General features: G+C 45.5%; 1 protein-coding gene across 2 annotated transcripts in view; it reads left to right on the forward strand.

Moving 5' to 3' along the window:
- The window catches only part of HSPG2 (heparan sulfate proteoglycan 2), a 121,387-nt gene that overhangs the window by 83,047 nt on the left and 11,708 nt on the right, over positions 1–26,632 (forward strand). For both annotated transcript variants that reach the window (XM_075277769.1, XM_075277770.1), the window contains 45 exons: positions 430–540; positions 1,691–1,791; positions 1,988–2,168; positions 6,049–6,108; positions 6,627–6,749; positions 6,832–6,984; positions 7,240–7,382; positions 8,073–8,150; positions 9,192–9,327; positions 9,572–9,723; positions 9,942–10,071; positions 10,888–11,030; positions 11,153–11,285; positions 11,492–11,643; positions 11,869–11,998; positions 12,683–12,825; positions 12,948–13,080; positions 13,232–13,383; positions 13,643–13,781; positions 13,875–14,023; positions 14,124–14,253; positions 14,341–14,495; positions 14,677–14,806; positions 15,316–15,470; positions 16,618–16,759; positions 16,863–17,006; positions 17,085–17,219; positions 18,516–18,697; positions 18,803–18,998; positions 19,098–19,277; positions 19,489–19,749; positions 19,947–20,109; positions 21,438–21,535; positions 21,619–21,885; positions 22,025–22,137; positions 22,307–22,454; positions 22,710–22,826; positions 23,426–23,443; positions 24,253–24,337; positions 24,572–24,716; positions 24,891–24,990; positions 25,078–25,187; positions 25,589–25,697; positions 25,790–25,888; positions 26,199–26,420. In XM_075277769.1, coding sequence (XP_075133870.1) covers positions 430–540; positions 1,691–1,791; positions 1,988–2,168; positions 6,049–6,108; positions 6,627–6,749; positions 6,832–6,984; positions 7,240–7,382; positions 8,073–8,150; positions 9,192–9,327; positions 9,572–9,723; positions 9,942–10,071; positions 10,888–11,030; positions 11,153–11,285; positions 11,492–11,643; positions 11,869–11,998; positions 12,683–12,825; positions 12,948–13,080; positions 13,232–13,383; positions 13,643–13,781; positions 13,875–14,023; positions 14,124–14,253; positions 14,341–14,495; positions 14,677–14,806; positions 15,316–15,470; positions 16,618–16,759; positions 16,863–17,006; positions 17,085–17,219; positions 18,516–18,697; positions 18,803–18,998; positions 19,098–19,277; positions 19,489–19,749; positions 19,947–20,109; positions 21,438–21,535; positions 21,619–21,885; positions 22,025–22,137; positions 22,307–22,454; positions 22,710–22,826; positions 23,426–23,443; positions 24,253–24,337; positions 24,572–24,716; positions 24,891–24,990; positions 25,078–25,187; positions 25,589–25,697; positions 25,790–25,888; positions 26,199–26,420 — 6,246 coding nt within the window. The remainder of the gene's footprint in view (positions 1–429; positions 541–1,690; positions 1,792–1,987; positions 2,169–6,048; positions 6,109–6,626; positions 6,750–6,831; positions 6,985–7,239; positions 7,383–8,072; positions 8,151–9,191; positions 9,328–9,571; positions 9,724–9,941; positions 10,072–10,887; positions 11,031–11,152; positions 11,286–11,491; positions 11,644–11,868; positions 11,999–12,682; positions 12,826–12,947; positions 13,081–13,231; positions 13,384–13,642; positions 13,782–13,874; positions 14,024–14,123; positions 14,254–14,340; positions 14,496–14,676; positions 14,807–15,315; positions 15,471–16,617; positions 16,760–16,862; positions 17,007–17,084; positions 17,220–18,515; positions 18,698–18,802; positions 18,999–19,097; positions 19,278–19,488; positions 19,750–19,946; positions 20,110–21,437; positions 21,536–21,618; positions 21,886–22,024; positions 22,138–22,306; positions 22,455–22,709; positions 22,827–23,425; positions 23,444–24,252; positions 24,338–24,571; positions 24,717–24,890; positions 24,991–25,077; positions 25,188–25,588; positions 25,698–25,789; positions 25,889–26,198; positions 26,421–26,632) is intronic.

Raw genomic sequence — 26,632 nt, forward strand, 5'->3', positions numbered from 1 at the left:
GGCAGAGTCTCCCCATATGATATGTCCTGATATCTGTTCAGGCAGAGTCTCTCCATATGATATGTCCTGATATCCGCTCAGACAGAGTCTCCCCATATGATATGTCCTGATATCTGTTCAGGCAGAGTCTCTCCATATGATATGTCCTGATACCAGGAGGACAGTCTCCTTGCAGGATATGTCACGGTTCCAGCTCAGGTGGCCTCTCCTTGTGCTATTTGTACTAATGTTATCTCAGGCAGAGTTTCCTTGTGTGATATGGTCACCTATCAGCTTAGGCTGTCTCTCTTCAGTCTGACAATATCTGGCTGCGAGTTTCCAAATTTTAGAAGTTAATGAAGGAATTGTAGTGTTCAGCATTGCGTCCATAGAAGATATCTGTTTATGTCTGTACTTCTATCTGGCGTCACCTGTCTTGTCCTCTCTCAGGTGAGATCCTGCACTTCCCTAGCCTGCAGCCATCAGATTCGGGAGTCTACATCTGTACTTGCCGCAACTACCAGTATGTGAACACAAGCCGAGCAGAGATCATCGTCCATGGTGAGATGCAGTTTTATAACTCTTTTCTTCTCTTCTCAGGTAGCTTGTGCACTTACTATTTCTTACCCCACAAATACGTCCTTCAATTCACTAAGACCCAACCAGGGAGATATGTGTGCATTGCTCTCAGACAAGGACCCCATGTTAACTTCAATATATGTTTGTCCTTGAGCTTTACAGACAGCCTCTAGACATGAGGAGAATCATACAGAAACATTTTCTTGCACGGCAGATAGGGTCAGGGTAAAAAAAGAGTAGTGGTCGGGGGTAATGAATGCAATGTCTTGGGTGATTTATGTCATGCATGATATAAGTGTATTATTAACTAGGAACTTGGCTGTCATGTATGATACAGCTCCTATGGTGCACACAGCTGTAATCTGTACACTTCTGTAGTCTGCACACAGCTGTAATCTGTACACTTCTGTAGTCTGCACATGGCTGTAATTTCTGCTCATCTGCAATATAAACAGGACTGTAATCTATGGAGGTATAATCCGCACATTCAGCAATATTCTATAACATTTACATTATTTGGTTCATGCTGCCCTTTCCTGGGACTCTTCACTTCCAGCCGCGCTGAGGTTTGTACATTGCTTGTGTGTTTCTTTCTGGGGCTCATCCTTGTAGCCCCCCTGCCTTTATTAATAGTCCATTGATTCATTGTTTAGTTATAGGCGGTGGCTGCCCTACAAGAAGTTGGTACCTGGCATAATATTACAATGTCACGCTACTACCTCTTACCTGATGATAGTTAATGTGTTCCATTGTTACTACACAAGTTGCCACAAGACCAACCTTGGTACTGAGCAGATTTCCTCGCTGGATTTCTGTGTGGCCAGTAGTTGTTACTACTGTAATGTTTTTGGACTGCCTCATGTCATGGCCATCACAATATGACCCCATTACTATACTTTTATATGGGAACTCTGTGAACTCTGTGCAGGATTGCTGTTTGCATGGCATCCAGTGTCCACCAAGACCTGAAGTTGTGTCTGGTCTCTGCCCGATGTTATAGCTGGCACATCACCACTCTATTACATGGCACTCTCATTGCGGCACACATGTGATGTTCAGATTGTCGTCTGGGTTGTGCTGCCTGTGACTTGTATGACTGGAATAACATTGGTGATCTTGGTTCATGTTCCAGCCGCTCCAGTTAGACCCATTACAGTGACTGTGGAGGAGCAGAGAGTCCAGAGTGTCCGACAGGGAGCAGATGTCACCTTCATATGTACAGCAAAGAGTACAGTGAGTATAAGTGGTGGGATGGGAAAGGGGATTCTCCAATCATTGTATCTATGGCCTGTATCAAACCCCCGCAGTGTTTGGACAGGGCGCAGATGATCACATGGTAAGACATATCGCCCCCTCTTGCTTACTTTGCCCTGCAGTTCACCTTACCTGTTCTTCTATGTAGTCAGCACTGCTTGTTTTCTTCCTTCAGTCTCCAGCTTACACCTTGGTGTGGACCCGTCAGAACAGTGGAAAGCTACCCGAGAGAGCGATGGATTTCAATGGTATCCTGACCATCCGTAATGTACAACCAGAAGATGGCGGCATTTACATCTGCACTGGATCCAATATGTTTGACATGGATGAGGGCAATGCTACGCTCTATGTTCAAGGTTGGTGAAACAGTCACCATTAAAACCCCTCCATCCTCCATCCATTGCATGGTGCTAAGATCCCCCACCCTCTTTGCTTGCACACCCCGTAAGCAGTCTGTACAGAGTCGTCCTGTGCCAGTCTCGAGAGCTTCACTTGGCGTGTAGGCTTTGTGCACTGACTGCGATGGCGTTCTGGTGTCTTCCTCCTCTCTGGACTTCTCGCTCTGCCTCATGCATGCTGGAATGGAGTAATCTTTCTCTTCCTCTGTCTCCTCAATCAACTCTCAGGACTCTCTTCACTAATGTGATTGGACGCTTATGCTGCCTGGGCCCGTGTCACATGATTATAGAAGGCAAATGAAATCACTGCTAGCGACCCCCTCCCCTGCCGTCACCCCACCCCTTTGCTGCTCTATCCTGTGTGTGTTCAGCTTCTTCTGCCCCTCCCCCGCGCTATAATCACATCTTGTTTTTTTTAAATAAAATGTATTTTTTTCTTCCAAAAATGTGAACTAGATATTAAGAGTTTTGCTGCTTAGCTCAAGGAACATATAGATCTCCAGCATTCACTTCTACACAGGGACTGGCAGTAACCACTATAGTAAGCAATAGGGGCCCCCAGTCCGTGCATCTCTATCCTTCACCCTACATCTACCCCCCCCCCCCCCCCCCGAAGAGGAAGGAATATTACTCTCATCTTGCCTTCAAGATTCTTAAATCTTATCCAGATAGGATCTTTGCATCATTTGTAGCAACTTTGCAGAGACTTTACTTGACTTGTCTCGTACTCCAGTCACACACAGAGCTGCACTCCTGGATGAGGCTGGTTGGTAGTCACAAATAACAGCAGATACGAGGCTGCAGCTCTGGATATGACTTAAAGGGAATCTATCTTTGGGAAAAGTGGTTTTGAGCTAAACACCTGTCTGAATAACCTTTAAAAAGACTATTCTACTACTACCTTTACCTGTTATGTTGTCCCCGCCGTTTTTTTGTTTTTTTTAACGTAGATTGTGAGCCCCACATAGAGTTCACAATGTACATTTTATCCCTATCAGTATGTCTTTGGAATATGGGAAGGAAATCCATGCAAACACGGGGAGAACATACAAATCTCAGTTCATAGCTCAGTTCTTCAGAGAACTACACCAAAATGGCCGCTCGGACATGCAGTACTGCGCATGTCTGAGCGGCCATTTTGGTGTAGTTCTCTGGAAAACTGAGCATACTGCTTAGTACTCGGTACTGCTTAGTCCACAGTACCGCATGTCGGAGCGGGCATTTTTGTTTAGTTCTCTGGAGAACTGAGATTTGAACTCGAACAGTGCGACACAATATCCGGGGAGGAGAAGGACAGGTGGAGCACAAGCAGTGGAGGGGCGGTATTAAAGGTCTGACGTGGGGGGGTACTCGGAAGCCCTGATTGCTCCATGGGGTTAATTTGTATAAATAAATAAAGCGGGTTAAAAAGAAACAGTGGGGACAACATAAAAGGTAAAGGTAGTAGTAGAAGAGTCTTTTTAAAGGTTATTCAGACAGGTGTTTAGCTCAGAACCACTTTTCCCAATGATAGACTCCCTTTAAGTCATGAATCTTAATAACTAAAGTATCTTCAGGGTTACTCTAGTTAGGCCCCCTTGGCTTACAACCTCACTGCCCTAAGTGCTGCAGGTACTGGTAATAGGGGCAGCGCCTTCTGCACAGATCACAACTTGAGGCTTCAGAACCTCTCCATAACTGGGCCAGCGCATGGCTACATCCCTAACCAGTATAGGCCTGAAGGGGGACTCCGCAGAGACCCTGTAAAATGACGTTGTCTATTGTAAATCCGATCAGTGAGCGTCTTCTCCTGTCCATGCTGTCTGGGATTTTGGAGCCTCATGGTCACCCATTCCTCAGACTCTGCCCTGGATGATATGAAGAGCACCTTTGTCTCCCACAATGTGAGGACCCGAGGCTTAGACATGAGTAATAATGGCGGTCTGGCCCAGGCACCAGCTCCCTGTCCTATGTGTTTGTCTCTTTTTAGCATGTTGTCTTGTTCTGCCTGACTTGGTGATGGGATCCGTCTTCCACATTGTCAGTCTATAGTCATAGTGCTGGGGCTCCACTTGCAGATTTGGTAGTGACCTGGCTGGAGTCCGTTAATACGGCGCTTTGTCCAGTGATGGGTATTATAACGGTGATGTTTAGTGCAGGTGAATGGAGGTGACGTCTCTGGTGAGCATAACAGTAGTGCAAGGTGTAGTGTGGACGGTCCTACGAATATAGACAATGCAAGACATGGAGCCTTGTAGAGGGTCGAGCAGCTCCTGTAGGATATGGACTGGCACAGGTTGGTTAGGAGGGGGGTGAAGGGCTGAATGTCCGGGACTCTGGTGCTTCTCTGTTGGATGGAGGGGTTTGGGGGCAATGATTCCACTCCACATGAAGACGTCACCGTCTCCATCAGAGACAAGAAGTGGCTGCCTGTATATAAGAGACTGTGAATGTACCTACCTCTAAATGACCTCATGATGTGAACCTGCTACCTACCTCATACCCGCAGGCACTTCTATAAGGGGTCAGTCTTCTTGCCACATATAATATATAGAAAAGTATTTTGTAATGTTATTATTGAAAGTTTCAATAAAAGAACAAAGTAAAGGATAAGGAAAGTCTGGCTTAACATTTACAGTGTGCGTGGATGGTGTAGTGTGTGGCCAGTGCGGTAAACTGCTGGCAAGTGGGGGGTGGTATACTGTGTGCGGGCACTGGTGGTATACTGTGTGCGGGCACTGGTGGTATACTGTGTGCGGGCACTGGTGGTATACTGTGTGTGGGCAATGGTGGATGTGGCTGACACTGGCATGTGACATTATCCTGGATGGTTTGTATAGTCTATACCCTGTGCTGGATGGTGATGACTCTGTAATGGGGGCGCTATACCCTGTGCTGGATCGTCATATACTGTGAATTTCTACTGGAGGTGGTCGTATACTCTGTGCTTGATGGTAGGGCGGTATACACTGCTGGTAGTGGTGGTCTACTCAGTACTACGGCTGTATACTCTACTCTTGATATATGCTTGGTGGTGTACTCTATGCTGGGGGTGATAGTGGTGTACTATGGTAGTATATACTGTACTGGGGATGGTATACTCTGTGCTTGATGGTAGTGTATGCTTTATTGCATGTGCTATACTCTGTTCTAGATGGTATATGCTGTACTGGGGGTGCTATACTCTGCTGTTGATAGTGTTATACTGTGTGCTTGATTGTGGTATATGCTTGGTGGTATACTGTTCTGGTAACGGTGGTATACTCTGCTGGTGATAGCGGTATGAACTGTGCTTGATGGTGGTATATTGGGTACTGGGGATGGTATACTCTGCTGTGATAGTGGTATACACTGTGCTTGACGGTGGTATACGCTTTTATTGGGGATAATATACTCTGTGCTGTTACATAGTAGATGAGGTTGGATAAAGACATCAGTCCATCAAGTCCAACCTATAACCCTACAATCTGTACAGTGTTGATCCACTGTGTGGATAATGATATACTCTTCTGAAGGCGGTATACTGGACTTTCTCCCTCATGGACTTTCTGGTAAATCTGCAGATCACAGATATGTCTCGGTAATAATAATTGGTGGCTGATTATATTTCTCCTTGGCGCAGCGTCCTGCTATGAGTACGGCGGTCATATGGGGCGAGTATTTTTGCGCTCCTCCAGCTATTGTGTGCTGTGTAATTGATGTTGTCCTCTAGCCTGCTCCATTTGTGGAGCTGAGGCCCCCATAAAGCATGTCCCCTGCATGCTCCTTGGTCGTATTCTTCCCCGATAAGACACGGTGACCATTGCGTCACTGCAGACTTTTCATTTCACCACTAAAGCTCCTTCTACCTTATCCACAGAGGTCTCCCACACCCAGATGTTCTATGGACCCTTTGAAACCATTGAAGGACACAGACCATGTAAGTTGGCATGGAGTGCTCTTGCCAGCTGCAGCATGCCAAACCAAACTGCCTGTTCCACCATTGCATCCTTCCCCTCCCTGTTTGCATCCTCCTTATTTCCATATAACAGGCCTGGATGTCCATATACACAGACCATACTGATGTGGCGTGCCGTGCCTCTCATGCTAATCCTTGAGCTTCTTTCTTACCATACATTGCATTGGTTTATCCATCCAGCTATAGGCCAGTGTAAGATTCGGTACAATGTCATTTAGGGTCAGTTCTGACAGAGGGTGTTCACATTTACATTAGATGTTATCTGACGCTTGCTTATCCCTGAGCACTAGGGCTGACGTCCATATAGCGACATCCACAGCTTGTTAATGGTTGCTGCGACCGCGCCTCATGCAGCCGTGTGTGAATATAGCGCTTCTCCAGAGGCTGCAGCAGTTGTACAAGGTCTCTTCCGAGCCTGAGAACCCACAGACTGTGTTTTGTGATGTGATGAGTGTAATATGTTCTCCACCACATTGTAGCTGGAGCAGGGCTCCCTCCAGTGGCTGTCATTGAACCCAGGCAGCTGAGTGTCCAGCAGGGTCAGCCGGCAGAATTTCGATGCACAGCGACTGGGAACCCAACACCCATCATGGAGTGGACAGGTGAGTAACTGGAGGAGCGAACGTAAGAGAAGAGTAAATGCAGGTGACAGTGACTTTACAGTGTGTCTTGTGCCCCCTGCAGGTGGCCAGAATGGAGGCATCTCATCCAGAGCTAGTGTTCATGGAGGCATCCTGCGCTTCACATCCACCCAGCTTTCTGATGCAGGACAGTACACTTGCCGTGTGCAAAACAGTTTTGGACAGCACATCGCCAGGGCTGATCTACGGGTTCATAGTGAGTATTAGAAAGCAGGTACTGCAGTGAACCCCTCCAGATTAAGGTGGCCTACTCAATGTCAACCCGGAACTTAATGGACCTGGAAAGGCTCTTTTAATTGGACCCTTATTCTAAGCTTGTATGTAGTAGCGACTGGTAGCTGATATAGCAGATACATATTTTCATTTTATGGGATGACTGTTCTTCTTATAGAAGGGGGAACTATTGCTTAATATTTGATGTGAATTTCAATGAAATCTCATTTATTCAAAGGTGGAAGTTTGATAGACGTCCAGGTGAGCCCAGAGCGGACAGAGGTCAGAGAAGGCGACACCGCACGGCTATACTGTAGAGCTCTAGGCAGCCCCACTCCAACAATCTCCTGGAGGAAGCAAGATGGTTTCCTACCTCCTCAGGTGAGAGGATGAATGAATTGTACCAGGTGCCATACGGTCATTGCTGCACATATATACAGATATATAGGCCCTTACTATTAGGCCCTATTCACACAACCATATGCTAGTTCCCGTATAGCACACTGACCTATTCATATCTATGGGCCATTGCACACTACTGCATTTTCTATGGGTCTGTGTGCGAGCCAAGAGACTGTGCCGAAAAACTCAGAGCAGGTCCTATTCTGCTCAGTGTTTGCGGCACAAACTCGCCCATAGAAGCCTACGGGAGAGTGAAAACCACAAACAGCATAAGGATGTATTTCGTGTGTCATCCTTATTTGCGGAACATTTCCCTAGCTATCCCAGGGATTTTTTACGGATCCGCAAATACAGATGACACAGTGAAACAATACTGTCGGTTTTTGTGGACTTACAGCACTGATGCTGAAGACACTGCAAAAACGGAGTACTTAACAGTATAATGCAGACTGCAAATTACACACGGTCATGTGCATGAGGCCTAAGGATATGACTTGCGATGTTTCCTGCTGCAATAATGGTTTCTCACCCAGTGACGCTCCACAGGCCCTACAGCCCTCACTTCTGCTGCCTCATTTTTCTTGCATGCTCACTACTGCTCCCTATAGTTTATTCCCTCTCACTTTCTGTTCCTCCTGTCTCTCTCTCTCGGCCCGTCCTTCTGCTCAGGCCCTCACCTCTCTTGGTTTCCTTCATTTTCGAAGCAGCAGCCTGGAAGCTATCCAGAGGCGGATTCAGGAGCTGCAGGTATCTGCTATGACCCGCAGGAGCCATAGACATAGATACAGCCCTGAGAAATGCCTCAGAGCATCCATATAGTTAAGACATTATGTATAAAATGTGTATAGTCAGTCACTGCATCACTGTATACAGCTGCCTACGACACATACTACAACAGGCGCTAGATCAGTCATGATGTATAAGTGACCCTCACATATTGGCTGACACCACAAGGCCTTGTCCTTTCCCTACTTAACATCAATCTACTATTACCTTTCTCTTCTTACCACTACCCTAACCCTAACTTCACAAGCACTTGTTTGCTCATCTCCTGCTCAGTGACTATCATGTAGTGACACCAACATTATGTATAAATGTATATACTGTGTTCTGACTAGATCTATGGTGCATATATTGCAGACACCTATGTTTGAAAATACAAAGCAGCCTGTGATGAATACGTCCTAGACTGTGATAATTCACAAGGACAACACTTTATACCTGGGACCAAATACCCACGCGGACACTGACAAGGATGTAGATATGCAACAGTGTAATGTATGAGAGAAGAGCAGGAATACATGTACAGTATGTGCAGCACAAGCACCCAGGACTGCAATAAAGAGCTTATCTCTGTTGTTTCTGCATATATATAAGGATATATTCACACATAGCAGTCAATAATAAAAAAAAAAGTGTATCAAAACCAAATGTGGTGTTCAATGTTCTTGCAGTTTTTACATGTGATACTTGTTAAATGAATGTTTTCCAGCTATAAAAACAGCAACTACATTGAAACTGCTTTCAGTATTTTGCCTGTGTGTTCTTACTTCAGCTCAACTGCTATGTGTGAATACATCTCTATAGATCTTCTCCGTGTTGTACCTCTTGGAACACATGGCAGGATCCAGATCTCATATACACATATGTTAAGGTGCTGCTCCGTACATCTTTCTGCCCACACGGTTTCCCTATAACCTCCCTGATGCTGCACAATATTTGTGAATCGCATACACGCAGAGACGATGAGGTCTGTGGGACTTAACCCCTTGTTCTGCACATTTCCAGGCTCAGACAGAGAGGACAGATATCTCCACCCTTCTGATCCCGTCAATTACAGCAGCAGACGCTGGGACGTATCTGTGCGTTGGCACCAACGCTGTCGGCTCCGGTCAGCGTCAGATAGAAGTGATTGTGGTGAAAGGTGAGTCCGCAGGAGGTGAGGTCATTCCCAAAGTATCAGTAATAAGAAGACGTAAGAATGTCCAAGCAGACATAAGAAGGTCAAAGCCAGAAAAATGTTTCTTAAAGCAGGTGCATGGACTGCGAGGTTGGATGATATTTCTGACCAGTGTACACAGCTCTCCAGAGTATCGCACTCAGTTTCTTGTCTTTAACCTGAAACAGAATGGATGTAACAATGTTCTGCTTTCCTTTCTCTCATTCAGCTTCTCCTGTTGCTCCTCCTGTGAGGATTGAGCCATCGTCTGACACATTGCTGGAAGGACAAACTGTGGAACTGAACTGTATAGTCGCCGCTTTTCCTGAGGCTGTAATCACATGGCACAGGCCGGGCCGCCCCCTGTCACCCAATCACCAGGTATATCCCACAAACAGGTCACACACATAATGCTGGCACCAGGTTATTAATATGATGGTGAAGCCATGTATTGTATCTGGTCCAGTTGTCATCACTACGTCCTCAGGTATTGGAGTTGTTGAATTGGTTCCTGACTGCAGACATGACTGTGAGACCCCTGCAGACCTGATGTATCCTGATAATGTAGGATTATGATGAGGGTCCCTGTATCCCTGTAGGTGTATGGATCCCGCCTGCGCATACTACAAGCTTCCTCAGCTGACTCTGGGGAATATATCTGCCGAGTTACTAACGGCGCTGGACCACAACAAGCATCAATCGTTATCACAATCAACCGCGTCCCTGTCTGTAAGTTGTGCGCAGGATCCGCTATTCGCATCTCATCATTGGTATTATTCCACTTTCTGTCTTCTACTCTTCCTCTTGTGTCAGGATCTTTCTGGGTCCCCTGTTCCAGGCTTATATACCAATCTTCTCTCTGTATGATGTATTCAGATCCCACTCTCAGCAGATCCTCTTCTCCATCTTTTCTCTTACCCATATTAGATACAATACAAGCAGAGCATTACCCATGAACAAATCAGATAAAATCTAACAAATTGTGGGCAGGGTGGGCCTGTCTCCTGAGGGTCACCTCCCTTGTTACTTTTGGTTTTACCATTCTGCTTGATTCTGCGCATTCTTTTCTGATCTTGCCCGACCTTCTGCACATTGATACCCTTGAGGCACAGTCTTGCTTGAAGATCAAGGCTAAGGTCTTCACATGTAGTGGTCCTAAGAAATGTTCTGGCACAAAGTTTCTTAGCTACATCAACTTTTCCACAAAGAACAATCTCCAGGTCTTCATGTGGGGAATAGAGGGCAACAGGGAAGCATCACACCCAGCTTTATACTATCTACACACTATCCGTATACTAGTCTTTCATTGAGGTGGTCACTTGTCTACTTCTTATATTTCCTATTACTACTTTATGGCCTTGTTCCTCCATAGTCACTAATGTTCTGCCTCTTACAACCTTCTTCCTCCTTCTTGGCTTCTTTTCATTTTTGGCAGCCTCGCTCTGCTTCTTTTGACTTTGACCTCTTTTCGGATTTTACTTCTTTCTTCCGATGAGTCTTACCTGGCTTAAAGGACAATTGTCGGCAATGTGTCTTCTCTCCCAGCTTCAGATAACATTAAGATTGATTCGCCCTCAAGCTCTTTGACTGAAGGTCAGTCTTTGGAGCTGGACTGCCAAGTGGCTAGTTATCCCGGGGCTGAGGTCACCTGGTACAGGCCGGGAATTCCTCTGTCACCAAACCATCAGGTAACCACAGAACAGATCATGGACTCCATATGGAATTCCAAATGTTTATCAAGTTCCGTCATGGCAGGCAGTATAACATAGGGAGCCCACTCCTCCAATTCTATCCCTATATCTCATTCTAGGTGTCTGGTTCACGTCTGAGGATCCTCCAGGCTTCAGAGGCTGACTCTGGAGAATACATCTGTCGTATAAGCAATGGTGGAGTCACAAGGCAGGCATCAACCTTCATCACTGTGACTCGCACTTCTAGTGACTGTGAGTACAGAGTTCTGATCCTCATGAATATCTGTATAATCTGAGCTATTGTAGGGGTGCAGGACTGTTGCCCCATATTTCTGATCAGTGTGCCAGGCTCTCCAGAGTGTTTCACTCTGTTTATTGCCTTTACTCTGGCTGTAGTCCGCTCTGCTTTTGTAACAGAATGGGAGTAACAATGTTTTGCTTTCCTTTGTCTCATTCAGATTCTCCTGTTGCTCCTCCTGTAAGGATTGAGCCATCGTCTGACACATTGCTGGAAGGACAAACTGTGGAACTGAACTGTGTAGTTGCGTCTTTTCCTGAGGCTGTAGTCACATGGCACAGGCCGGGCCGCCCCCTGTCACCCAATCACCAGGTATATCCCACAAACAGGTCACACACATAATGCTGGCACCAGGCTATTAATATGATGGCGACGCCATGTATTGTATCTGGTCCAGTTGTCATCACTATATTCTCAGGTATTGGAGTTTTTCAGTTGGCTCCTGACTGCAGACATGACTGTGAGACCCCTGCAGATCTGATATATCCTGATAATGGATAATGTAGGGTTATGATGAGGGTCCCTGTATCCCTGTAGGTCTATGGATCCCGCCTTCGCATACTACAAGCTTCCTCAGCTGACTCTGGGGAATATATCTGCCGAGTTACTAACGGCGCTGGACCACAACAAGCATCAATCGTTATCACAATCAACCGCGTCCCCATCCGTAAGTTGTGCGCAGGATCCGCTACTTTCTGTCTTCTACTCTTCCTATTGTGTCAGGATCTTTCTTGGTCCTCTGCTCCAGACTTATATACCAATCTTCTCTCTGTATAATGTATTGAGATAAGATCTTCTTCTCCATCTTTTCTCTCTTTCCAAAACATCCAAGATAAGTGGAACGTTACACATGAACAATTCATATAAAACTTAACAATTGGCAGACAGGGTGGGCCTGTCTCCTGAGGGTCACCTCGCTCTCTTTTCTTGGTTTGGTTTTTTCCTTCTGCTTAGTGTCGTGCATTCTATTATGATCTTGCACAGCTTTCTGCACATTTTTGCTCGGGAGTCTCAGTCTTGTTGAAGGAGAATGAAGCCTCTGGCACTAAGTTCCTTAGATACATCATTCAGGTCACAAACAACACTCAAGGGTCTTACTACAGAGAACAGAAAACAAGGACACAGTCTTTCATTGAGATATGCCACTTGATGATTACTCCTTACACATCTCTTCTTGGTCCCTTACATCTTTTTACATCCATCTTCTCGGGTCACTTCACTGCCCTGTTCTTTTTTGGTTCCTGTGCCCTCTTTTTCCATCTTTTCCCTGTTTCCTGATTTTGCTTCTCTCTTCCAATGTGTCTGTATCTTGATATAAGGACAGTTGTCGGCAATGTGTCTTCTCTCCCAGCTTCGGATAACATTAGGATTGAGTCGACCTCAGGCTCTTTGATTGAAGGGCAGACTTTGGAGCTGGACTGCCAAGTGGCTAGTTATCCCGGGGCTGAGGTCACCTGGTACAGGCCAGGAATTCCTCTCTCGCCAAACCATCAGGTAACCATAAAACAGATCATTAATTCAAGATGGAATTCCAAATGTTTATCAAGTTCCGTCATGCCAGGCAGTACAACATAGGCAGCCCACTCCTCCATTTATGTCTCTATATCTCACTTTAGGTGTCTGGTTCACGTCTGAGGATCCTGCAGGCCTCAGAAGCCGACTCTGGAGAATACATCTGTCGTATAACCAATGGTGGCATCACACAGCAGGCGTCAACCTTCATCACTGTAACTCGTGTTTCTAGCGACTGTAAGTACTAAGACATTATACATTGTGGGGGTGCAGGACTGAATGTTGTACAACTATTCCCACTGGCCATACTCACCCATGGGAAGTTATCACATTTTACTGAAGATTTATAGTTTCTTGGTGGTGTTTTTGCTTTCATTGATTTGTGTAGCATCAAGCTTGGTCCCGTCTCTGAGGATTGAACCCTCCTCAAGCTCCGTGGCTGAAGGTCAAACCCTTGAGCTGAACTGTGTGGTCTCTGGTCCGCAAAGTGCTGAAGTCATCTGGCAGAGAAAGGGTCTGCCCCTCTCCCCGAATCACCAGGTGAGTGATCTATAACTCGCTTATGTTCACGCTTCAGATAATTACTATTAAGATCTTCTTATTGTTGGAAACATCCACTAATCCCCACAACTCAACTAGATGGACCCATTAGAAGGGTCTGCCTCTGGTGACTGGGGTGGAGGGCTCTGGATTAAGCTTCAGTCATTGTATTTGTATCAGGGGCAAATGGAAAGGCAGAAATAACATATTGCAAATGACATAATCTTTGTGTAGTCACTAATCTCTGATTTGTGCTTAGGTGCTGGGCTCTCGCCTAAGGATCCTCCAGGCATCTGTGGCTGACTCTGGAGAGTACATCTGCCGCGTCACCTCTGGAGCAGTCACCCGTCAAGCAACCATTACTGTCACTATTAGTCGTGCCATTGGCCCAATTCACAGTGAGTTTTATAAATATATACATATATAACATATATTTCTGTTTATTTATATTTTTGATAATCAACAAAACTGATGTTCTGATGTCTTCTCAGCTGGCATCATACCTACCATCCGTGTCGAGTCCCCATCTAGCTCTTTGTCGGAGGGACAAACGGTTGTTCTAAACTGTGTAGTGGAAGGACAGACCTATCAGGAGGTGTCATGGTACAGACAGGGGCAGCCACTCTCCACCAATCACCAGGTATCCTAAAACTTACATTATTACCTCATCATTACAACTTGCCTGGCAGGCTTCCATGGTCCATCTGAGAATAATGGGACTTTCTACTGGTTACATACAGGTTTCAGGCTCTCGGCTGCTCATTCTTAACGCCTCCCCTCGGGACTCTGGTGAATACATCTGCCAGGTGAGCGGCGTCTCCGGGATCCAGGCAGCCTCTATCAGCGTCTCTATTGAAGGCTCCGGACACAGTAAGTACATAAGGATGTGTATCCGATACAACATAATTCATCTTAAAACATAAGAGGTGAAGCCAACGTAAACTGATCCTATTTCAGACGGTGGCGACTCAGGCGCTATTAGGCTGAAACCTTCTTCAAAGACTGTAGAAGAAGGACAAAATCTGGAACTGACCTGCTCAATTGAAGGACTGAACGGCCATTCAGTGACATGGCATCGATCTAATGGACGTCCCCTAAGCTCAAACCACCAGGTACTAGAAGTCCTGGCTCTCTATTCACCTGTATATAAATGTGTCTGCTATTATTACTGAGGCGGGATACACTAAGAGCTGCACATCAGCGTATCCGTTATTGTGTTACATACTTGGGCTTAGTATAGTGCTAGGTATAGGACACTCTTCACTCTGTAATATTCTGGATATTGCTTGTCAGGTTGCAGGACCTCGGATGCGAATTGTTAAAGCCACTGCAGCCGATTCTGGCGAGTACATCTGCCGAGCGAACACTGGATCGGGCGTCCAAGAAGCCGTCATCGCGGTTATCGTACAGCGCTCATCACAAGGTGAATCATTCTGGAGACCTCCACTCTAATTCTTTGTGCTGTCCATTCACAACTTTCACAAGCGGCCGGACATAAGTTCTGCAGTGTTCAGGTCTCGTGGGTCAGTTCATTGACGCCATGTAACACAAGTCCTTCTGTTTCCAGCCGCCATGGGATCTTCTGTATCTTAGTCTGACATTTAGAGAGAAATGGCATTGCTGTTCTATGATGTCTAAGTCTAGGACTGGAGTAGAGCTAGGACTCTGCATATATGTTATTGGGTGTTGTGCGTACTTATCTGTACCTCTGAAAAGTTGAGTGTGTGGATAGGAAAGCTTTCCATTTCTATGTCCAAGCTGACAACGGTGACAGCACTCCCTGACCCTGCACTAGTGATTGAGAAATAGTACCCGCTCCTCCTACTGCTGATTCTGGTGAACCCCTGATACGTGGGTTGGGGGTCATCTTCTATAGACCTATGTTTTCTATATATTAGAGGGTAAAGAACTTTTATTATCTCTGCCCTTCAGTGCCTGCAAACTTTCCCACACCGATCCTCATTGAGAAGATTCCTGGTCCGGTAACCGAGGGGCAGACAGTGGATCTAAACTGTGTGGTTATTGGAAATCCAGATGCTTCGGTGACTTGGATGCGTCCAGGGGCAAGCTTCTCGCCAAATCACCAGGTAAAAGAATATATATCTGATTCAAGCTGCACACTGCAAACCTTGGAAACATCCCATATAATAGGAATCATCAAGCTCTGAGAAGTCTTATATTAAAGGAAATTTATCCATGAACATGAGTTTTAAAGATATTCTTAAACCATCGTCGTGCTGACAGACTTGATAAGTTGCCAATGGATATGACAGTGAACTTTCTATGATTTGGCATGTGTCAGAAACCCAGCCATGATTTCCTTATTGTAGATGGGTTATCTTATCAATCCTGTAGTGTCTCTTCCTGACAACCTGACCACACTAAAAAGTAGTAGATATCACCTGCAGTCCTATGTAACACCACAGATAACACAATGATAACTCTCTGAGTACAGATAATGTAGTAGATGTCACCTGCAGTCCTATGTAACACTACAGATAACACAGTGATAACTCTCTGAGTACAGATAATGTAGTAGATGTCACCTGCAGTCCTATGTAACACCACAGATAACACAGTGATAACTCTCTGAGTACAGATAATGTAGTAGATGTCACCTGCAGTCCTATGTAACACTACAGATAACACAGTGATAACTCTCTGAGTACAGATAATGTAGTAGATGTCACCTGCAGTCCTATGTAACACCACAGATAACACACAGTGATAACTCTCTGAGTACAGGTAATGTAGTAGATGTCACCTGCAGTCCTATGTAAGACCACAGATAACACAGTGATAACTCTCTGAGTACAGATAATGTAGTAGATGTCACCTGCAGTCCTATGTAACACCACAGATAACACAGTGATAACTCTCTGAGTACAGGTAATGTAGTAGATGTCACCTGCAGTCCTATGTAACACTACAGATAACACAGTGATAACTCTCTGAGTACAGGTAATGTAGTAGATGTCACCTGCAGTCCTATGTAACACCACAGATAACACAGTGATAACTCTCTGAGTACAGGTAATGTAGTAGATGTCACCTGCAGTCCTGTGTAACACCACAGATAACACAGTGATAACTCTCTGAGTACAGGTAATGTAGTAGATGTCACCTGCAGTCCTATGTAAGTACAGGCAACTCATAACTTACAATGTTACTATTTCCCTAGTGCTCATTTCTTGTTTCCTTCTCTCATTCTGACCTTGTAATTTTGTTTCTTAGATTTCCGGTTCCCGGCTGCGCATTGTCCAGGCATCCAGTGCAGACTCTGGGGAGTATGTTTGCCGCTACAGCACTCCATCTAGCAGTATAATAAAAGCCTCCATCATCATCAATGTTGGCTCTGGAGCCCAGAAAGCCGTCCGTAAGTCACCATCCTACTGCTGCTCGCTGACTTTGGTAGTCCTAGTTCTGTAAAACCTCTTGTTCTGTACATATACATATTAATACCAGGCTCTAATCTGTAGGTTTCGATAGCCCAGTCATCTCAATCAATCCACCAAGCGCCACCATTCGCAAAGGGGAAAATGCCACCTTTAAATGTCATGTTCACAAGGGAGCTCAACCCGTACTCGTAACATGGAAAATGGGGAACAATCAGCCTCTACAAGGTAATGCAGGCACATGGTGAGGTCCTATCACTTGAACGTTACTTTGTGTTCATCTCTTCATTGTCTCTGTCTCGGCAGATAATGTCCACGTCAGCTCCAATGGTCACGTTATTACTATAGTTGGGGCTCATCACAGAAACCAAGGGTCATACCGTTGCCATGCCTCCAATGCCTATGGTGCGGTGGACAGCGCCGTAACCCTGGTGGTAGAAGGTGAGTGACTTTATGGTCGTGATGGTGGAGTCTGAGGTTATCATAGAGATCACGAGGGAAATAATCTTAAGAGACTCCTAATCAAAGTCTTCAAAATAAATGGGATTGTTTCTGAGCTATCACCCCTGCAGGTGGAAAGGGTTAATTATAGAATCCTTGGTGGGGGATAGTGAGAGGATTAAAGAGGGTTATGCCATCAAAACAGTCGGCCATAGGTAAACAATATGCATGTTGATTAACTTTGTAAAGTAACATTTAATGGCAAAAATATTCCTATGATCAGCCTGTAATAGCACCCCCTGGTGTACAAAACAGATACATCTTTGCACATCATTCTAGGAGACTTTGCATGCCACATTGTAATACAAACCACTTAGAGTACAGTACAACTTCTGCTGTATACTCAGGGAACTATCCCCTGCGTCTCAGAGAGAGAAACCCAGCATGGACAACAGCATGTATAACAGTAATAGGGAGACATCCTGATACAGTCTCAAAGCAGCGAGACAAAAGCAATTAGATGAGCACCTCACCACTCCGTGCTGCTCTATTCTTAAGGATCGGTCTTTGTCCCTGATGAAGAGGAGAGCAGCACAGAGTATTAAAGTAATGCTAGTTCCTTACTGCTTCAGTCTGTATCGCGACCTTCTACTTCTATAAATGCTGATGCCCATGTTGGGCTTTCTCTTGGAAAAGCAGGGAATAGTCTGTGTCCAGCCTAAACAATATCTCCACATCTTTCAGTAAGGATACAGCAGAAGCTGTACTGTATTCTACTGGGCATGCATGACTAAAATTGAATTGTACAGCCGTATACTTTTTTAACACCAAGGGTGCCCTTACAAGCTGATAATTGCTATATTTCTACAAGGAAATTTCTGTATTTCTTTTTCTGTATTTTCTTTCCTTTACTGATGACGTATCAGTAGTAATTCGCTGTGCAGCTCCTTTCCCTTTCTATGATCAGGCAGAGTGTTTCAGGAGCACGCCGCACAATCACTAAGGGGGCAGCTGCGGGAAGCACGGTGGTTCAGTGGTTAGCCATTTTGCTTTGCAGTGATGGAGTCTTAGGTTTCAATCCGACTAAGGATGTCTGCTAGGAGTTTTCTATGTTTTCTCATTTTTGTGTACTCTGGTTCCCTTCCACACTCCAAAGTCATACTGTAGGGAACGTAATCTATGCTGCCATTCAGCTTGAGGTTGTGAGCACAGAAACTAACTGGGGGTCGACTTACAAAGCTCCTCTACAGGTAGTAACATACAGAACATCTGTATATGCACTTTATTGTATTTCAGGGCGCCCCACAGTCTCTGTGATTCCTCAAGGACCTGTCAAGGTAAATGTGGGAGAAACAATTTACGTGGAGTGTTCAGGAGTGGGAGACCCTCGCCCTGTAGTCAGCTGGCGTCGCACTGGATCTAGACAGACTATCCAACAGCACGCCCATGTTCCCCTGGACAGTCACGCAGTGCTGCAGGTCAGTGCCTTGTACTGAACTTGGTACAAGTCATATCACACATCTGTTGTATTAGATAAGACGACATGCTGGTTCATTCACATTCATTATGACTTGCTGTTGTAGATTCCTTCAGCCAAGCCAGATGATTCCGGGTCTTACACCTGCATTGGCCACAACCCAGCTGGTTCTACCCAGGTCCACGTGGACATTATTGTTGAGGGCAAAGTGTCAAGTCCAAGCGCCCCCAAAGCCACAGTGGAGCAATCTGTGCACGTGGTCGTGGCCGGAGAGACAGCCACACTGAGATGTTCAGCTACAGGTGACTTTGTCCTGTTTCCTATAAATGATTCTCTAATATTTGTTCATGAAGATTCTTTTCTGTGTTTACCCATCAGAAACTAAATCTCTTATTATACAGGAAACCCAACTCCAACCATCACCTGGTCCAAGCTTCGGGCCCCATTACCATGGCAGCACCAGATAGTGAACAGTAGCCTGGTCATCCCAAGAGTGGCCCAGCAGGACTCGGGACAGTATATCTGCAATGCCTCCAACTCTGACGGACATTCTGAGATCTTCATTACCCTGGATGTGGAGAGTAAGACACAAGTGTAGACATGAACCTCACGACATACTCGGGGAATGCTGCGTTATCTGGGGAACAATGTTAATAATATATAAACAGGTTTCTACAATATTGTTGTAGTGAGTAGCAAACAGCTACATCCTGAATAGTCAGTGCATATCTGGTCAGATCTTCTGGTGTCACTGTAGACATGGGGATGATTTCCTTTTCTGTTTAACCCCAGATCCGCCGTATGCCACCACCCTCCCCGATGAGTTGTCTGTTAGTGTCGGTGAACCCATCCGGCTGCAATGCTTGGCCCACGGTACCCCGCCACTCAAATTCCAGTGGACTAAAGTTAATGGCTCTCTTCAAAGCTCAGCTGAGTTACGTGATGGCAACTTATACATCAATCAGGCAGCAGTCACAGACGCTGGGACCTACCGCTGTGTGGTCAGTAACAAAGTTGGAGAAAGTGAGGCTTTAACCCAGATCAGTGTTGTAGGTGAGTACTTGCATAGTGACTGTTCTGTGTATTCTGTCACTTTCTTTCTGAAGCTGATAATGGGACATGCAGCAGAGCTTGTCTCGCGTATAATTCATGCAGCCCATGAGCAGGAGGATACTTATGTCTCCTATCACAGCTGGGTCTGGTGTAACAGTCACTTATTGTTGATTTTCATATTTTCCCCTTTTCTTTAGCTCCATTTTCAGTTCGGGTCTCACCTCAGATAGACACAAAGGCAGTAAGTGACACAGCAGAATTCACCTGCACTGTTCTTGGAGATCCCAGGGCAAGAATCCAGTGGATTAAAGAGGGAGGAGAGCTCCCGTCCAATCACAAAGTGGAGGGGACAAAGCTCCGGTAAGAAGGGATCTTGGTTTTCCATATACATATGTTCCTATTTTGATTTCTTTGTTAGGAAGCTAATATTTGTGTGATGTGAATGCATGTTCCACGTACCCACAGCCACTAGTTACAAACATTGAAAGCTCACTGTAACCCGTGTTGACATCAGAGTCCATAACTGCAGTTACTCTACCTTCTGAGACATCATTAGTCCTGTAGATATTTGTTTGACACTCTGGATATTAAATTAGTTCTGTAGCTGAAAAAAAACAAAGCTGTGCCTCTAGCACCACCTTGCGGATGGCAGTAACCTTATAAGTCAATGTTGGATCCTTAAAGAGGACCTTTCATTGGTTTGGGCACAGGCAGTTCTATATACTGCTGGAAATCCGACTGCGCTGAATTCAGCGCACTATTGGCTTTCCCGATCTGTGCCCCGGGTGAAGAGCTATCAGTCCCGGTACCATAGGTTTTTACAGTTAGAAGGGCGTTCCTGACAGTCTGTCAGGAACGTCCTTCTGCACAGCAGCGCCTATCGCGCTGTACAGTGTGAGCGGGGAGAAACGCCCCCTCCCCTCCTGATAATACTCGTCTATGGATGAGCACTGTGAGCAGAGGGAGGGGGCGTTCCTCCCCACTCACACTGTACAGCGCGATAGGCGCTGCTGGGCAGAAGGACGTCCCTGACAGACTGTCAGGAACGCCCTTCTGACTGTGAAGAGCTATGGTACCGGGACCGATAGCTCTTCACCCGGGGTACAGATAGGGAAAGCTTGAATTCAGTGCACTGTCGGCTTTCCAGCAGTATGTAGAACTGCCTGTGCCCAAATCCATGAAAGGTCCTCTTTAAGACAGCCCGTAAAACACAACTGGCATTTAATCCAAACCACAGACAGTTTTTTAGGGTGACACCCCTTCATCAGTTCAGAGCAGAAGACTGGTATGGCTAGGTGAGAGATCTTAGATGGGCACTGATGAAGAGCAATTACTCTGAAACATCTGTCTATGGATGAGCTTCTGATTTGGGTTACTTTCCAGTTATGTTCCGTGACTTGTTTAAAGGGTTCTGACATTGACTTATAGGATTGCTGAGAGACAGCTTCTTTTTTTCAGTTTGGAAAGAGAATTTCAATAGTGCAATGCATGACCTCTAAGACTTCTCATGCCTACATGGTGATATCCCTAAGTAGAAGCAACAGACACTGGAGATTATTAAATGTTTATATCAAGTTGAGCTCCATGAGCCAACCAGTTTGATACAGGCAACATGTACAGTCCCAGTGCTTTCTGGGAGAAGTTGGAAATTTGTGTGACTTTGGATCGGATCTCTTGTATTTAAACAGGATTTCAAATTTGGTGCGTGGGAATGAAGGCGTCTATATATGTAAGGCAGTCAGCAGATTTGGTCAAGCCCAAGACAGTGTAAAGTTGGTTGTACAAGGTTGGTAAATCATGATATTAGCTCTGTTAGGGTGGACTGTGCTGTATCTGTATCCAGTACATAACATCTCTTCTACTCCTCAGTGCTGCCAAAAGTCAGGATTAACATCCGCACCTCGGTGCAGACCGTCCTGGCAGGGAACTCTGTGGAGTTTGAATGCCTGGCCATTGGAGATCCTCGCGCCAAAGTCACATGGAGTAAGGTGGGAAGTCGGCTACCAAGTGATGCCGTCATAACTGGGGGCACACTGAGGATTGACCAGGTGAAGCAGTCAGATGCCGGGCAGTACCGCTGTACGGCCACTAATGATGTGGGAGAGGTGCAGTCTCACGTCATTCTCCATGTTCAGTGTAAGTGGAATTTCTCACTTTACCACTTCTCAGTTTTTCCAATATCTATCTATCTATCTATCTATCTATCTATCTATCTATCTATCTATCTATCTATCTTATCTATTTGTTTTATAACATATTTTTATCACCTCCACAGCCGTGCCGCAAATCGCAGCTCAACCAGAGATGAAGGAGATCACCACTGGGTCAGTGGCAGTATTCCCATGTCTGGCATCTGGATTTCCGGTGCCTGAAATCACATGGACAAAGGTAACGATGTCTCTATCCATCTACTGAACACCAAGTCATGTGTTTACATTGTGTAAATCTTTACAATCTGTTTCCTCAAGTCTTTAGTAGTCGGTGTAATGCTTCAGCCTCATGACAAGTCGTTGTTGCTCATATGGCTTGGTCTCACTATACTTTTCGTTGTCACTAGCTGGAAGGAGAACTCCCCAAAGACGCTCGAATTGAGAACAACGTTCTGACGATATCTTCTGTGAAGCCTGAAGATGCCGGGACATACGTGTGCACTGCAGCCAATCGCCAGGGCAGAGTCACCGCTTTCTCAATGCTAAAAGTTCGAGGTGAGAAATTCAATATGAAGAGATGTTGCGGAATCTGAGAATCCTCACAAACTAGAAGTCACTGTCTCCAGTTTTGTGTACTGAGTACAATATGGAGAAGGGTCCTATACATGGATATAGGAGGGGAAGAAACATCATAGTAAATGTTGCTATCCAATGCTGCGCCTGCGCTTTGTTCTGGCAGAGATGTGGCCACTCAGGTGAGTGGTCAGTCCTTCGGTTTTCATATTGTTTGCCATCTTCGTGTATTTGCAGAAAGAGTTGTGCCTTACTTCTCCGGCCAGCCCCAGTCTTACCTCGCTCTTCCAAGCATGAAGGATGCCCACAAGAAGTTTGAACTAAAGATTACTTTCCGGCCAGACTATGCTGATGGTAAGAGACATGGAGATTGTGAATGTGTGGGCTATAGTGGGTAAAACTATAATGATGGGAATGACGCTTAATACCACTTGTCCTGGAATCATATCTTTCTCTACATATGATGGACAAGGCTTAGCGGCACCAAACATGCTTATAGGGACGATGATATTGATGACCTATTAGGATTATTGGGGTCCAGCTCACAGCCATGGTGCTTGGCCGAGCGCTGCTGCTTCTTCTCAGGCCCGTGCTGTCACACCCATCGGTCACACGGCCAGACTGTAACTCAGCACTATTGAAATGAATGAAGAAGCTGCAGTTCTCATCTGAATGCTGTAGCCTCTTAGGCAGGGGGTGCCAGGAATCTGATTCCCAACATTTAGCTGTTGATCATAGTCCTGGAAAGCCGATGTTGTCTTGTGTTCCATCTCCTTTCTCGTATTGATCTTTATTATAATGACATTCAGTAAGAGAACCTTTGTCTTATCATCTCTGATCTTACTGTCGAGACCCTTTCCCGGTTCATGTTATTCGGTGCTTAACCCTTCTCTGTGATGCCCCATCTTTGCTGCTCTCTTCTCTTTTCTGACTTTACCTTCTCGTCTCTCCAGCCCTCATTCTATACTCTGGTAAGTCTCCCACCTTGCATGTCTGAGTTCAGAAACTATCTCCTGTCTGATTCCACAACATTTACAGTGTTATTGCTGGAGAATTATTGGATCGTGCATGAATCCCTACAGGGTGACCTGCTGCCTGTGAGTGCTGTGCTCCTGCCAGACAGTCGTCTTTGCAGCCAGTGCATGTTCTGACGGTCCCATTCGCCCCAATATGATTGATTTTCTCTTAGTCAGCTGCAGTAACACAGTCCCTTCTTTTTTGGATGTAGCCCCATCTACCGAACCACAGAATGGTTCTCCATGATGTCTTGTTGTTTGCAGTGTATATTGGTGTTATAGTCCAAGCTTTGTAGCCTGTGATCCCACCCATAGTACCTTCCTGGAAGCTGAAGCACCCAGTGCAGAATACGCTTCTTCCCTTCCAATGTAACCAAGCAAGGTCCATACTGTGCAGTGTGATTATGGTTTTCATTGATTCGTTCAACATCATTTCCAAAATAATCTCCCCCACCCCTGCTTATAGAGAAAGCCAGAATCTTTCACTATCTATCCCAGTACCCTTCTGAAGACATCCCACCCCTTTCCCTGTAGAGACATGTGTCCTCAGTTTCATCATTCCCCCCCCCCTCCTCCCTTGCAGAGATATCAGGTATTATTCTGATCCTTCACAATTTAGAATGTATATGGAGTTTGTCAGAGCCCGTAGGATTATTCCTGTATTTGGATTACTTAACTTTCTTTCTCTGAGCATCCTGGATAGGGTTGTGACCTCCTAGCTGGATGTGCAGGTCCTCCTGATAGTTGCGCTTGGATTTTTATAGGTATGCTGGTCTACAGTGGACAGAAGAAAAGCAAAGGAGCCGATTTCATGTCCTTTGGTCTTGTAGGAGGACGCCCAGAATTCAGGTGAGATGAGAAGTTTGATTGCATTTCCTTCAGGCTCTCCCTCAGTTGTGGAATCGAGTCTTGGTGTTGTCATCCTTACATTTGACTATCTTACATATTAAGACCTCATTCAGATTCTACAAACAACCTCAGTGTTGGGTTTCTGAATTTAGTCTATAAGCCCAGTGACTGTTTTACCGTCTGCAACATCTGTGAAGCTTCAGACCCAGTGACATGTCTCCTATATGGTTGCAGATTTGACGCGGGTTCAGGAATGGCGACAATTCGTTATCCAATACCCCTTAGTCTGGGTGAGTTCCATACTGTGACCCTCTATAGGAATCTGAACCAGGGATCGTTGGTGGTGGATAACCAGACACCCGTGAATGGCACCTCCCAGGTACGTTCTCCGTGTGGATTCTGGATGGTTCACATATAACATTATGGAGAACTGTTGTCTCTGTATCACTGTATAGACAGACTCTAGTTAAGGCTGGAAATGTCTTCTAATCTATTGCACATAATCCCGCTATGTCTACAGCTCATTCATTTCATATATTCTTCCCTTACATAGGGTAAATTCCAAGGCCTAGACCTCAATGAAGAGCTGTATCTCGGAGGTTATCCAAACTTTGAGGCTGTGGCCAAAACTGACCTAAAAAGAGGATTTGTGGGTGAGTAGAGACACTTGTACGTTTCTTTTTTCTCTCCTCCTTTAAGTCTGATATCTCACTCGATACCGCTCTCATCTCTCCTCTCAGGTTGTGTCCGCCAACTTGTCGTCCAGGGTGAAGAGGTTATCTTCAAGGACTTGGATCTAAGGGCAAATAGCATCTCCAATTGTCCCACTTGTAGAGACCGACCCTGCAAGGTAAACTTCATGACTGGGTGAGATGTTTTAGTGACTAACATGTGCTGAGCGATCATAGACACAAAGGGTTGCTTTGCATAACACAGATTTGTTGCAGAAATTTCAGCGACTGAAAATCAGGGGGACATGGGGTTGTTTTGGTGGCAAGTGCATGGTTTTCTGCAAATTCCATTCAGATATATAGGACGGTTACAGAAGTTTCTGCTACAATCTGCCACATGTGGATTAATATTTAGCATTTTCCCAAGAGACATAAAAATAATATCTGCTCATGCCAATGTCATACATTACCGAGCAGCTCAGGGAGGTGTTCACATGTCCGTGCAACCATCTAGAGCTCTTTTCTCATTTGTGAAGTGTGCAGCTATTCCAACCTCGAGATGTTTTTGTGCTACTTTCAGAACAGAGGAATATGTCGGGACTCAGACAGCAGCAGTTACGTCTGTGATTGTCCTCCGGGTTTTGCAGGCAGCAACTGTGAACATTCCCAAGCCCTGCACTGTCACCCAGGTACTGAATAAGGGCACTGGGAAACAGATCCTCGGAGTCGTGGCCTGCACCATGCTCTGTTCTCATCACCACCATTACATTCTCTTCCTCAGGTGCCTGTGGACCAGAAGCCACCTGCATCAACCGTGCAGATGGGACAGGGTACACGTGTCGATGCCACCTGGGCAAATCTGGAGAAAAATGCATGGATGGTATGTAGTGAATCCGTGACACAACCATTGTTATTACACATTGGAGTCATTGGAGATGCTTCCTCATTGATTATTCTTACATGTCACCCTTCGTCTCCTTATGTACTATGCCTGTCTTCGTAGTCTCACAAGCTTGCAATTTGTCATCACCTTTTTAGTTAGCCAATAAAAGGTATCAACTACTGGCTTATATGTTGAAAAGATACTGTATATTTTAACCTTCTTACCAAACAGTGTTCCCACCAGAGTTCTGTGTTGTAAGCTTATTATTATTCCAGCCTCGTACATTGTATTGCATTCATTGCTGCAGGTGTCATGGTGAACACGCCTTCATTTAATGGTGAAACCTCTTACATCGCTTACCCACATCTTACCAACATTCACAATGATCTGCGGGTGGATATTGAATTCAAGCCTCTGTCTCCGAATGGGCTGCTATTCTTCAGTGGTGGAAAGGGCGCTCCTGTGGAAGACTTTGTGTCACTCACCATGGCTGGAGGACATCTGGAATTCCGCTTTGAACTGGGATCAGGTAAGACAATCTCTCTGGGAAGGTTTCTTTCTAACATGATAGTTTGATAGTATATAAGAGCAAAGCTGGCATCAAAACATGATCGACGCTAGTGTGAGGAACTCAACCACCCCCCTTCCTGACTGTACTCTAATATAGCCTTGTACTGTCAAGAGGGGGCGCTCCATACTGCCCAGCAATGACGCTGAGCTGTGAGGAACACCCCCCAGTAC

Source organism: Leptodactylus fuscus, chromosome 6 (genome assembly GCF_031893055.1).
Source record: "Leptodactylus fuscus isolate aLepFus1 chromosome 6, aLepFus1.hap2, whole genome shotgun sequence".
Classification (NCBI taxonomy): domain Eukaryota; kingdom Metazoa; phylum Chordata; class Amphibia; order Anura; family Leptodactylidae; genus Leptodactylus; species Leptodactylus fuscus.